Here is a 12,902-nt window from a genome sequence, read left to right on the forward strand (position 1 = left end):
CGCTCGTTGGCGAGGTCAGCCTACCGTGAAGATGCTCTCGGGCCCACGAGCGACGATTTGTTGACTCGAGAGCGCTACAATTAAGGTATCATTAAAACGTCACTCTGTAGGAACAGAGCGCTCAATTGCAATCAATCAACTATTTCAGCAGCAAATGACAAAAAAGACAGATTTTTTTTTCTTAGGATGCATTTACTATGCACGATAAATTGAGGAAAATGCTGAGCGACGCCCTCGCGAATATTATAGAGCCGCAAGAAGAAACCATTTTGGTCACAACGCTGCTTGGCAATTCCAACACAACCTACTCGTAAGCGCTCACAATACATCCAAAAACATAAAACGATTCTTCAGGAGTTTTATTTATGCCTTACATCGATTATTTACTCTTATTGTGTCTACTATATTAGATAATACCAGTGTAAAGCCATTTAAAGCCACTGAGAAGTACACTGTACAGAAAAAAACAACAAGGACCTGCTAACACGTGAGTCTATGTTATCTTATTTAAGTCTATATGTCTTATATTCTCTGATTACATCTACTATATTGGGTAATAGGAGTGTAAAGGTGACTATAAGGGTGTTATTTTGTGTCTAGAGGGCTCCAATAATGTTAAAACGCGCATTTAGAAGGTGGTAAACAGGTTTTCTATGTCTTATATGTCTTATTTCCTCTGTTTATATCTACTACAGTCAAACCTGTCTTAGCGGCCACCTGTATATAACGGCCACCTGACTATAGCGGCCACTGAAAAATCCCCCGCAGAAAATTTGCGTGTTGTAGACCCTGTGTATAGCAGTCACCTGTCCGCGGCCAGCGGCCACCCATTTTGTCTCCCTTGGTCAACATCTGACTGCATATAGCGGCCAAAATACCGACTCAAGCAGAAGCTTCATGCACAAAAAAGTTTTGTTTTTTAAGAAATGAAGCCGTCGTGCGTAGACTTTAATTACTGAGTCCTAGCTCAGTCACAATCATTCACAAGATCCACACAAACTGTCAGTTGTTCCACATAAAAAAGCCATCTTCTTACTTTGCAATGCCGCCCTGAAAAGATTCAATGACGGCCAAAACGGTAATCTTCCCACTTTGCAATGCCACCGTGAATAGATTCTAAAATGGCCAAAACACCTGAATACAACATCTAAAATTTCACTTAATTGCCAACTAATTAGCAATTAGAAGCCCATTCAATAGGCATTCACAGGAGCGATGGTGTTGTTAGTTTACTACAATCTTCGCACCTCCTCCGCACTCTATTGTTAACGTACACACCCATTCATGACTGCTTCATGCGTATCCTGTTAGATCCCATTCCTCAGGCTTGTTCGTTAAAATCTTTATTTCTTGCTTTTAAAATCATGTTTAAAAAAAATCAAATATGGAAATTAATTTTTTTAAATATTTCTCCCGTACATATATTTTTATAATTTTATTACCTTCTTTGATTTAATTTTTAAAATTATTTTTAAACACAAAATTTTTTATTTTTGTGTCTCAGGGTAAATTTTTTATTTGTTAATATGTGCGTGCACAAATTCAAAATGGCCGCCAACCTGTCTATAGTGGCCACCTGTCTATAGTGGCCACTTTTGCCGTTTCCCTTCAGTGGCCACTATAGACAGGTTTGACTGTATATTGGGTAATAGGAGTGTAAATGTCACTATAGGGGTGTTATTTCATGTGTAGAGAGCGCTAATAATGTTAAAACACGTATTTAGAAGGTGGTAAACATGTTTTCTATGTCTTATTTCCTCTCATTATATCTACTATATTGAGTAATAGGAGTGTAAAGGTGACTGTAGGGGTGTTATTTCATTTCTATAGGGCTCTAATAATGTTAAAAAGCGTATAACTACAAAAATATTCCATTTATTAATATTGAATCATTCACTTATTATTGAAATTTACTGATTGTGGTCGGGTCTGGAACCAATTAACTGCCATCATCGAGGGATTACTATAATTCCAAACGTGCTGCGCTCCAATGTCACCCTGTCAAAATAAACAAACAAAACAAAGCAATAAAGCTCATCAAATAAAATGCAACCAAAGCAAGTAAAGCACTTGAAGGAGGAGGCATGGCCGCATCAAAGCATGCGCCGATGAAGACGATGGATGTCAAGCTGTTAATCACACCAGTCCTTTGGGGTTTCTTGCTGCCAAACTTTTTTTTCTGAACTTTTGACGGGAAGTGGGCAAAGATGAGGCCGAGTGAGAACGACAGCCTGGCAAACATTATGAAATATTTGTATGGATCGTTACGATTTGCATGACATGTCAGGCGCGCAGCTGGAGAGCTGCTGCCTTATTCAGTGATGACTCAGACATAGTGGGTATACGGCACGGACGAATATTAATGGATAATCAACTCGCCTCTGGAATCCGATGGAACATCCTGCCACTTTTCCTCCGCAACAGCCTTATTAAATACATGATACATTATGCAGCAGGCTCACCCAGGGGTGGGGGTGGGGGCGGCAATATGTGAGTGTGTTGGGGGGGTGGAAGCGTGGTTAATCCTTCAGCAGAGTGTGAGAAACTAGATTGGAGGCTGAAATAAGATAACGTTTCCTGAACCGAGTGTCTGAGTTGATCAAATTAAACACTAAGTGAGGGAACTTCCTGCTGCGTGAGTCAGTCCTCGTGCAAACTGGACACACACACACACACCTTCACACACATGCAACCAGCACACGGGCCTCTGCGGTCGCCCACCATCAAGAACAACATATGGCTCCTCATCCGCATGAAACCCCGCCCCCTAATACTTCCTAACCCCCTAACCCGAACCCGAAACCCCTAATCCGCAACCCTAACCCACTAACGTAACCCCTAACCCTAACCTCCCAACTAACCCCCTAACCCCTAATCCCCTAACCCCCTAATCGTAACCCCCTAAACCAAACCCCTAACCCGAACCCTGTAACGTAACCACACTAACCCCCAACTCTAACCCATTTTTGCAGGTCCGAGGGGGGAGGTGCTTTCAAGTGATACAAGAGCGAGAGAATGATATTTAGCCTCGGGAAGGCCCATGTGGGGGTGGGGAGCGACATGACAAGTGGGTGGATAAACACAGAGCATGTGTAGATTAGGACGCGATCCGGGCTGCAGACACTCAGACCTGTGACCAGAGCCTCCAGTGTGCGAGGCGTAATCTGGATTTAATGCTGCAGCAGCTTGTCGCCGGAAGGATCTAATGCCTAGGTGATTGGACGGCGAGCAGGGGCTTTATTAGGATGAGCCAAGAGGCAACACAAATATGCGTGCTCACTTCCTAAAAGCACAAGTGAGGATTACCGCCGCAAGCGGGACAAGGGGCGGGGGGACCATTCATGATTCAAAGCGCGGAGGGACACTTGATGAGAGGACAAACTCGTGAGCATCTGTCAGTCGCGATGGTGAGAAGTTGTTTTTTTTTACCTGCTCGGCCTCGATGTTGTGCAGCACCACCGGCATGTTCTCCCGCCTCCTGTTGTTATCGGAAGCCAGCTGGGGTGAGGTACCGTTTCCCACGGCGATGTCCCTGGAAGTCACATGGCTGTACATGTTACAATCCCACGCATGAAACACTTTTCTATCTCTCATGTGTGCAGCAGCTGCTTGTCAATAGGAGTGATTGGAAAAGGTGGATTTTTAGTGACTTGTTGCCTGAAAACTTGTTTTTGAGCATTTTTGAGAGAAGAGACGCTCAAAAGCTTGCTTTGGAAGTTGTGGACTCTGGTCTTCATCAAGTCATAAAAAATAAAAAAAAATGGCTTTACTACACATCATAAAATAAATCCAGGAGTTCAAAAGTTATTTTATCATATCATCAACATCAATACCAAAGACATATTTATATGTTTTTATAAACCCTAACGCCCGATCCCAACAACTTACTTATACGTCTTTTACGGGTTTTTTTGCACAAGAGGCAAAAAGAGGTAATGACGCAACTCCCCACTAACAGATGCCACTTTTACAGCAATTTGAAGCCATGAAAATGGCCACACACGCGACAGGAAGGAGGAAGTGGAAGAGCACGGAGGAGTGCACCATGCAGAAGGCTATGCATTGTTGGAAAATTTTAACGCATTCGTGCGTGTGCATGCATGCGTGCACACACACAGTTGATTTCCAAATGTGAAAATTATAAATGGTGCATGAGGTTATATTTGTAAAGAAATTGTTATTTTGATGTAAAACAAGCCTTTTTTGTGTTAAGTTGTTTAGATATTTGAATTGTCACAAAAGCAAAAAAATATTTGTGTCAAAGTAAAAGTGATGCTTGAAACATATCTTTTCACAAAAAGCTGGTTTTCTCCCTTTTTTTAGTTGGGAACTAATATTTTCCTGAAACGTACCTATGTTCTACTGCTGATTACTAAAGAATGCAAAAAGGAAAGAAGAAACAAACTTTTTCTTCTGATGAAAGACGAAAATAAAAAAAAAATCCCAAAATAACAAAAGAACAGGCTTTGCTACATGTCATAAAATAAATCCAGGAGTTCAAAAGTTATTTTTATCATATCAACAACAACATCCCTTCCTCTGCAAGCACGTGATGTTTGGTCACTACAAACAAAAACTACATGAAAGATCCTCCATTGTACAAAAGTGACTTTTGAATGACGTTCTAACAGTAAAATGTGCCCCTAGAACCTGTTTATGGGCACCAAGTGTGAGAAAATTTTTTTAAAAAGAGGCGCTCAAATGCTCGCTTTTGAGAGATGCGAGATGAGTTCAACCCGTTCCACTAAGCTTTTTATTCGCAACCTCAAGCAACCTTTGGGTCCTCACAACTCCCGGGCAACCTAGGCGCACCGCATCCTGTATCCTGTATGCTGTATCTTGGATTGGGCAACATTACGCCTTCAAAATAAACACCACACAGCCAAACCCTGTTCTTAAATAAGCTTTAAAAACCCAAGATAATGTCACATATTTGTTATGACACAAACAAAAAGGCTCCGTTTTGCATCGGCCAAATTATGCAATTTAGACGATGACGTGATCCTCCATGACCATTTCCACTACGGATCCTCAGATGTTTATTTTTTTTACTTTTAAATGTTAACTTTTAAATTAAAAAATAATAATAACACAACCTATCCAGACTTGTTTACCGTCGATCTGATAACAGTCAAACTTGTTCTCGTCATTCTACATTTCACATGATGTTGGTGCTGGGAAGAGTTCTTCAAGCCACACGACTACACGAGCATGTTAGCATTAGCAGTGATATGAAGACAATTCCATCAGTGATACCGACTAACCAAACACTTGGCTTGGCAAAGACTGTATCATGAACAAGAACCTACCCTTGTACGTTCCAGCTGGGGGCGGTTTGGAGGTGTGGTTTCCTTACCACAAGCAGACCAGGCTTAACTCACTTTCACTTTCTTGGGACCAATATAGGCTTTCCACTCTTGAATGACTATTGAATGAATGAATCATACTTTTTTCCACTCTGTAGTACTTTGAGATTGCTGAAATGTCAAGTGCAATACAAATACAATCTAATATCATGATGATGATGATGATTATTTTAGAACCCACACATAGATCCAAGATACCAAGCTTTTCACTTTCTTTCTCTCCGTATCCATGACTTGTTTCTCTCTTCTTTCCCTGTATTTCCCTCTCCTTCTTTCATGTTGCTCGCTTCGCTTCCTCTCCCCTTTCATCTGTTGTTAGAGTCACAATGTTTCGCACCAACGCACAGATCTGATTGGCTGGTCAACAGTAAAACGACGCATTGACTAAAAAACTATAACCAAGGAACTAAGGACTTTACCCTGGAACTAAACTTTACCCAGGAACTGGGGACTTTACCCAGGAACTAGGGACTTTATTCTGGAACCAAGGACTTTACTCTGGAACTAGGGACTTTATTCTGGAACCAAGGACTTTACTCTGGAACTAAGAACTTTACCCTGGAACTAGGGACTTTATTCTGGAACCAAGGATTTTACTCTGGAACTAGGGACTTTATTCTGGAACCAAGGACTTTACTCTGGAACTAGGGACTTTATTCTGGAACCAAGGACTTTACTCTGGAACTAAGAACTTTACCCACGAATGAGGGACTTTATTCTGGAACCAAGGACTTTACTCTGGAACTAAGAACTTTACCCAGGAATGAGGGACTTTATTCTGGAACCAAGGACTTTACTCTGGAACTAAGAACTTTACCCTGGAACTAGGGACTTTATTCTGGAACAAAGGACTTTACCCTGGAAACAGGAACTTTACCTAGGAACTAGGACCTTTACTCAGACACCTGACCCTGGATCAAGAAATTTACCCATAGTCTCTCCAACATGTCCCGCGTCTTCCCTGAACACAGGGAGGCGTGCGGGAGGCATCCTGACCAGCTGAGCAGCGGTTTCTCCCGGATGACCGTTCTTCAGGTCAGCCACCCTATGGAGAAAACTCATTTCGGCCGCTTGTACCCGCCATCTTGTCCTCTTGGTCACTACCCAAAGCTCATGACCACAGATGAGGGTAGGCAAGACGTTTGTTTACTCTGACGTCACTTCCGGAATGAGGCTGAACTGTGAGAGCTAGCTGGTGCCATCAACCATAAATGTCATTTTCGCCAATTGACCATTTGCCTTCAAAAATGGAACATGATTCCAAACAATATAGAAGATACTTAAGCAAAGTCAATGAATCATGTCAGGGAGCCTTTAAAAGCATCAGGCTGAGTGCAGGTCTTTCCATCCATCCCGCGCTTCCTCTTGAAAGCAATCATCATGCGCCCTTGGCTTGTGAACCAGGAGGTCACCAAGACGTAAACGAGAGAGATGTCATCGTACCAACGAGTCTCATTAGCGCACTCGGCAAATGTCAGCATGTTTTCCACATCATCCAGGGATTAAAATGCATTTTAAACTGCATCCCCGCGCACATGGGAGGCCCCATTAGGCAAGCTAGCTAAGCAGGATGTCACCCTTTATTGCCTTTAAATTGTTTTCTCCCTCTCCCACTGCACTTGCACCAGAAAGCAATACATCATCTTAAAGGGTGTTTATGGAAGAAGAGCGGCTGCGCATGGACGGGTCAAGAATGAGATATTGATTCTTCAATTTGATTTCAATCGGTTGCGGGAGTACAATGGATAAGCAGAACTTGTCCAACAACATCCCCAGAAACCAGACGGGAACGGATCCCTAGGTGGAAAGCATGTAATACACAAGGCACACCTAAGTGTGGCGCCGTGCACGGACACAAAGACGGAACCACGTGACACACCAAACTATCGAAGAAGAAAGGTAAAAAAAATACAGATTCAGGGCACCCGGAACGCCGTTTCCGTGTGGTTGAAATGCTGAAATGCTAAAATACTTTGCTGCTTTGACCTGAAAACGTTTCCGCGTGAATAGCCCCTAAAGAACTTTGCTAAAGAACTTTTATCTGCAATGGTATCCACGCAAAGACGGTTAAACAAGTCATATCTACATCTAAAATTTGATTAAAAAGTTGGTATGTATTTTTGGAAGACATAAATACAGTAGTACCTTGCATAACGTAAACCTCCTTTTACGTAAATTCCACTGAACGTAAAGAATTGATGTATTACGCAAGGAATTCCATATAACGTAAAGCGTCAAGTCGGTGGAAGCGACAGAGAGACTAACAGAGTACACTTGGTGACGCCTTCTGATGCTTTACGCTCTCATTGGCTTATTATCGGGGCACCGCCTGCGCTCTCATCTCATTAGCTGATTATTTGGGGCACCGCCTACGCTCTTATCTCATTGGCTGACTTACCAGCACGTCCGCGTTTGTATGTGAGCTCCCTTCCTCATCGTAGTCGCCCTTAAACTAGTTCGCACGCATTGAAATCTCTTCTTAATTTGTTTACTTTTCTTTGTGTTAAAATGACCGTAGTCATGGGCTCTAAACCAAGTGGAAGTGAGAAGAAAAATGGGAAAAGTTGTCGATCAAAACAAAGCAGGAAGTTATCCACAAATTCTGACGCTTCTTGCACTCATTGGCTGATTATCGGGGCACCGCCTACACACTCATCTCATTGGCTGATTATCGGAGCATCGCCTACGCTCTCATCTCATTGGCTGATGTATCCAGCACTTCCGTGTTTGTGTGTGATAGACAGGCTCCCTTCCCCCTCCCCCTCCTCCTCCTGCCTCCACCTGCGCTCCTGATCAAGACATCTCCTGAACGATAGGATTGTTTTTGTTTTTCAGTTTTATTCATTTACAGTAATCTTATTTATTACCTTATTTTATATTATACAACAAAAGTTGTATACTTTCAAGAAAAATCAATCAATCAATATTACTGAAAAAAAAGTTTCATACTTTCAATAAAAATGTGTATTACTGGGAAAAGAGTTGCATATTTTTGAAAAAAATGGTTTTTTTTTAGAAAGAAGTACGTTTGAGAAAAAAGTTGTTTACTTTAAATAAAAATGTGTGTTACTGAGAAAAAATCTACAACATTTTTGAAAAAAAAATTATGTTTTTGAGAAAAAAATCCTATTTTCTTTTCTTTAACAAAAAGTATTTTTTTAGAAAAAACTGTGGTTTTTTTAAAAGGAAAAAGCTACTGTATATTTTTTAGAAAAAAGTATGACTGAGAAAAAAGTTGCCTACTTTAAAATGTAAAAATGAGTATTACTGAGAAAAATGTTACATATTTTTGAGAAAAAAAGTTGGTTAATGTCAATAAAAATGTGGATTACTGAGAAAAAAACTTGAGAAAAATGTATTTTTTTTTAAGGAAAAAGTCCCATTTTATGAGCTAGGCTTAATTTACTCTTCTTCTGTCTACTATATTGAGTAATACGAGTGTAAGGCCATTCAAAGCCACAAGGAAGTACGCTGTCCAGGAAAAAACAAGGAGCTGCTAAAGTGCCAGTCTATGCCAGGGGTCGGCAACCTACGGCCCGGGGGCCCACCAAGCGTTTGAATCCGGCCTGCCAGTTGCTTCCAAATTATTTTATTAAAGCTTTTAACATGCAAACTAACAACATGACTTGCCAGCAGTCCGAGTCAACATGAGACAACCTATTGATGGCATAATTAGCTTTTCACATGCAGCGATCCAGACAACTGCCACATCCGTGGTGCCAAACACACACAAGTCAAATATGTGACACACAAATTAACCTACCCGCTGCACTGCCTGGGGAAAAAAAATGAGGACTAGTCACATATTGTTTAATAGTCAATGTTTTATCGTTCACAGATAAAATAAGACAAATAATTCCAGGTGGACTGTTATAAGCGTAAAATAGCGTGCATGTATCAAATATATAGTCGGCCCCCTGGCCAATTTTGTTAACTCAGTACGGTCCACGAGTCAAAAAGTTTGCCCTCCGCAGGTCTATGTTATCTTACTTATGTCTTACACTGTATGTCTTATTTTCTCTGATTATGTCTACGATATTGGGTATATAGGATTGTAAAGGTGACTATGTGGGTGTTGTTCCATGTCTAGAAGGCTCTAATAATGTTAAAAACTGTATTTAGAAGGTGGTAAACAAGTTTTCTATGTCTTATATGTCTTATTTTCTCTTATTTCATGTCTAGAGGGCTCTAATAATGTGAAAAAAGCATATTTAGAAGGTTGTAAACAGGTTTTCTATGTTCATATATATTATTGTCTCTTTTTTCATGTCTAGAGGGCTTTAATAATGTTAAAAAAGTGTATTTGGAAGGTGGTAAGCAGGTTTTCTATGTCTTATATGTCTTATTTTTTCTTATTATAGCTACTACATTAGGTAGTAATAATAATGAGTGTAAAGGTGACTATCGGGGTGTTATTCCATGTCTAGAGGGCTCTAATAATGTTTAAAAAAGTGTATTTGGAAGGTGGTAAACAGGTTTTCTATGTTTATATGTCTTATTTTCTGTTATTATATCTACTATATTGGGTAATAGGGATGTAAAGGTGACTGTAGGGTGTTATTTCATGCCTAGAGGGCTCTAATAATGTTAAAAAGCATTTTTAGAAGGTTGTAAACAAGTTTTCTACAAGAAGTGGACGGTTGACTCTTAAGCATACAGGCGGTCCTCGGCTTATGACGTTTGGTGTTACGACGCACTCCTATGAATTACCAATGACTTTGTTTCGATGTCTGTTTGTAAACACTTTGGTCCAGAACGACTTAACTACCAACATCCAACCGCTCATCGGGTCTCACCCAACAGCAGCGCGCCAAAGGAAAGGAAAGCCACCACCATAGAAGTAAAAGCAGAAATCAGAAAAATGCTCCGAAAGGGGAGAAACGCCAATCTATAACGGCTGCATGCTTCAAGGCCGTGACCATTATCAAGGAGGAAGATTGTATCCTTCAACATGTGAAAGGATCTGCTCCTATGAAAGCGACAGTAATAACATTTTCATTACTGTTCAGTTTGATTATTCAATCTTTTTATTTTATATTTCCTTCATGTGTCCTTTGAATTTAGGTCCGTTTGGGCAGAAAGTGCTATCCTTTTTTTTTTCTTTAAATCAGGGGTGTCCAAAGTGTGGCACATTTGAAAAATTGTATTTTCCATTTTTTTTTTTTAAACACCACCAGCAAAAATGGAAAAATCAGCAGTAATTTTACAAGAATAAAGTACAAATATATATACAATAAAGTACAAATATATATATACAAAAGTTAACAAAAAAATGTTGTCATTTTACGAGAATAAAAGTTGTTGTGAGAAAAAATCATTTTAGTAGCACAGAGTTAAAATATCAGAGAAAGGTAGATGTTTTCTTTTAAGTTGTAACAAAATAAAGTTGTAATTTTTGGAAAATCAGGTTGGGGGAAAAGCTACAGTATGATGGAAATAAAGTCAAGTCCTTTCCTGGTCTGTGGAAAGGCTGACGTGAGGTTCCTTAGTTATTATGCAAAATCACACAAAGTTACAGGAGAACCTGCTTGTTGCGTTCCATCCTTTTGAAACAGAACTGACAATTAGCAACGCCAACGGCACAACTCACCAGGCCACTTGGATCTCGGAGTCCTGTCGCGCGGCATTCCTCTGGCCCTCCCCGTTGAGCTCCTTCTTGGTGCTCCTGATGAGCCGCAGCACCGGCTCGATCTCCTTCAGCAGGTCATTGTTCTCCTCCATTCCGTTACACAGGAGGGCTCCTCGGCTGCCGTCCCTCATGAGCAGGGGGTCCTGGGTTTGGACGCCGCCCCTCTGCATTGTGAGGTTCTCGATGGCCCTCAGCTGGGGCTCCTTGTTGACCTGCTGCAGCGCAGGGCTGAAGGGGCTGAGCGGGGAGCAGTGATCGTAGGACTTGGAGGCCGGGAAGGCTGGCCGCGTGACCCGCGTGGTGCGCTGGCGCCCGTCTCCTGACAAGGTGGTCTCCAGGTGAGTGGTGAAGCCCTCAGGCCCGCGGAGGATGAGCACGGCGTGGCTGTCGGGCGAGACGTTCTTCAGCGTCTCCAGGGCGCGCTCGTAGGACAGGTCCACCAGGGGCTTGTTGTTGACGGCCAGCACAATGTCGCCCACCTGCACCAGGCCACACTCCTCGGCAGCGCCGCCCCGGATCAAGTCGGACACGATGACGGGTGGCTTGGACACCCTCTGCTTCACCAGGAAGCCCAGGCCGCCCACCTTCCTCTTGAAAAGACGCACGGAGATGATGTTGGGCTGCAGCTGGCACACGGTTGCCTCGGACTCCTGCATGGCGCCGATTTGTGTGTGTGTGTGTATGTGTGAGAGGCTTAATGTGTTTGTGTGGCCCCTGGGAGTTTCTGCAAAGCAAAACAGGGAGAAGAGCAAGCAGTTCTATTCATTTAGCAGGAAAGTACCTTTTTTTTAAAAAAAACAAGATTAAATATCAAAATGAACACAATCAGTTCAAGGAGCTTGGTTGAAGTTGTATCTTTTCCTGACCTCATTCCTAATGGACATGATACCACCTCTAGATGAACCTGCCCCCATGTATATAATTCCTTTAAGGTTGTTCCGGTGCAACAAACACCTTTCACAGGTCCCTCTGATCGCTAACAGATAAGTAAATGATCCCGGGTCCTTATCAGAAGCAACTAACCATTTGGAGGAGAGCAGCCGTAAAGTAGAGGGTCCGGCACCACGTATGGCATAAATTGGTTACTCTGTTGTGCATGGTCTGGATGCAGTGGGACCGCCTCTGCACAACTAGGCTGTGAAAACTTGGGTGAGTTCCCTTCGCCCCGAGTTAGAGGTCTCACCATCCACAGGGGAGATTCAGCCTGTTAGACGGAGTAGTCGGGTAGGGAGGTGCGGCTGCTGTAAGTTTGATCATTTGTTTTTTCTTCAGCGAATATGCTAATCTAGCATGATGCTGCTGTAAAAGGTGAGTGTAATGTTAGCACTGTAGCTCACATGGCTATGCAAGTATTGCTAACGTTTGTGTCCTCCTGTCCTTTTCCTTAATGCCTGGGATTGCTCAAATTTTTTCATTTCGATTCCTAGTTTTGATAACCAGTTTGCCAAACAGAAGAAATAGACGCCCTTCTGGCCGTGCTCCGGGTGCTTTTTCCAGACTGCTGGAGGCCCAGTTCCCCACTGCACTTGCCCACCTTCCATGGAGCCTCCCTGGGCGTGCTCCAGGAGGAGCACCTCCCCGTTCTGGCCGGGCTCCACGCACCCTTTCCGAGCTGCATAAAGCAGAGTTCCCTGCTAGACTTTCCCGCCTTCCCTGAAGCCTCGGTGGGCTTACTCCAAGCGGAGCACCTTGTTTCTCAGGCCGGCCTCCAGGCACCATTCCCTGGCTTCTGGAGGTTCGTTTTCACCTCCTGTTGCATAGTTTGATATCTATAGTATATACTGGTTGACATTAGCCATCCATCCATCCATCCATCTTCTACCGCTTATCTGAGGTTGGGTCGCGGGGGCAGCAGCCTAAGCAGGGAATCCCAGACTTGCCTCTCCCCAGCCACTTGGTCCAGCTCC

At 42.5% G+C, this 12,902-nt stretch overlaps 1 protein-coding gene across 3 annotated transcripts in view; it reads right to left on the reverse strand.

Annotated features, from left to right (window-relative positions):
• Nucleotides 1-12,902, reverse strand: part of nos1 (nitric oxide synthase 1 (neuronal)) — an 82,271-nt gene that overhangs the window by 61,143 nt on the left and 8,226 nt on the right. For all 3 annotated transcript variants that reach the window (XR_008570053.1, XR_008570054.1, XM_054773361.1), the window contains exons 2-3: nucleotides 10,957-11,719; nucleotides 3,430-3,532 (exon numbers count right to left, since the gene is read on the reverse strand). Coding sequence is in view for 1 of the 3 variants with exons in the window: in XM_054773361.1 (XP_054629336.1) it covers nucleotides 3,430-3,532; nucleotides 10,957-11,651 (798 nt within the window). In the remaining 2 variants the exon portion in view is untranslated. The remainder of the gene's footprint in view (nucleotides 1-3,429; nucleotides 3,533-10,956; nucleotides 11,720-12,902) is intronic.

Source organism: Dunckerocampus dactyliophorus, chromosome 4 (assembly GCF_027744805.1).
Source record: "Dunckerocampus dactyliophorus isolate RoL2022-P2 chromosome 4, RoL_Ddac_1.1, whole genome shotgun sequence".
Classification (NCBI taxonomy): domain Eukaryota; kingdom Metazoa; phylum Chordata; class Actinopteri; order Syngnathiformes; family Syngnathidae; genus Dunckerocampus; species Dunckerocampus dactyliophorus.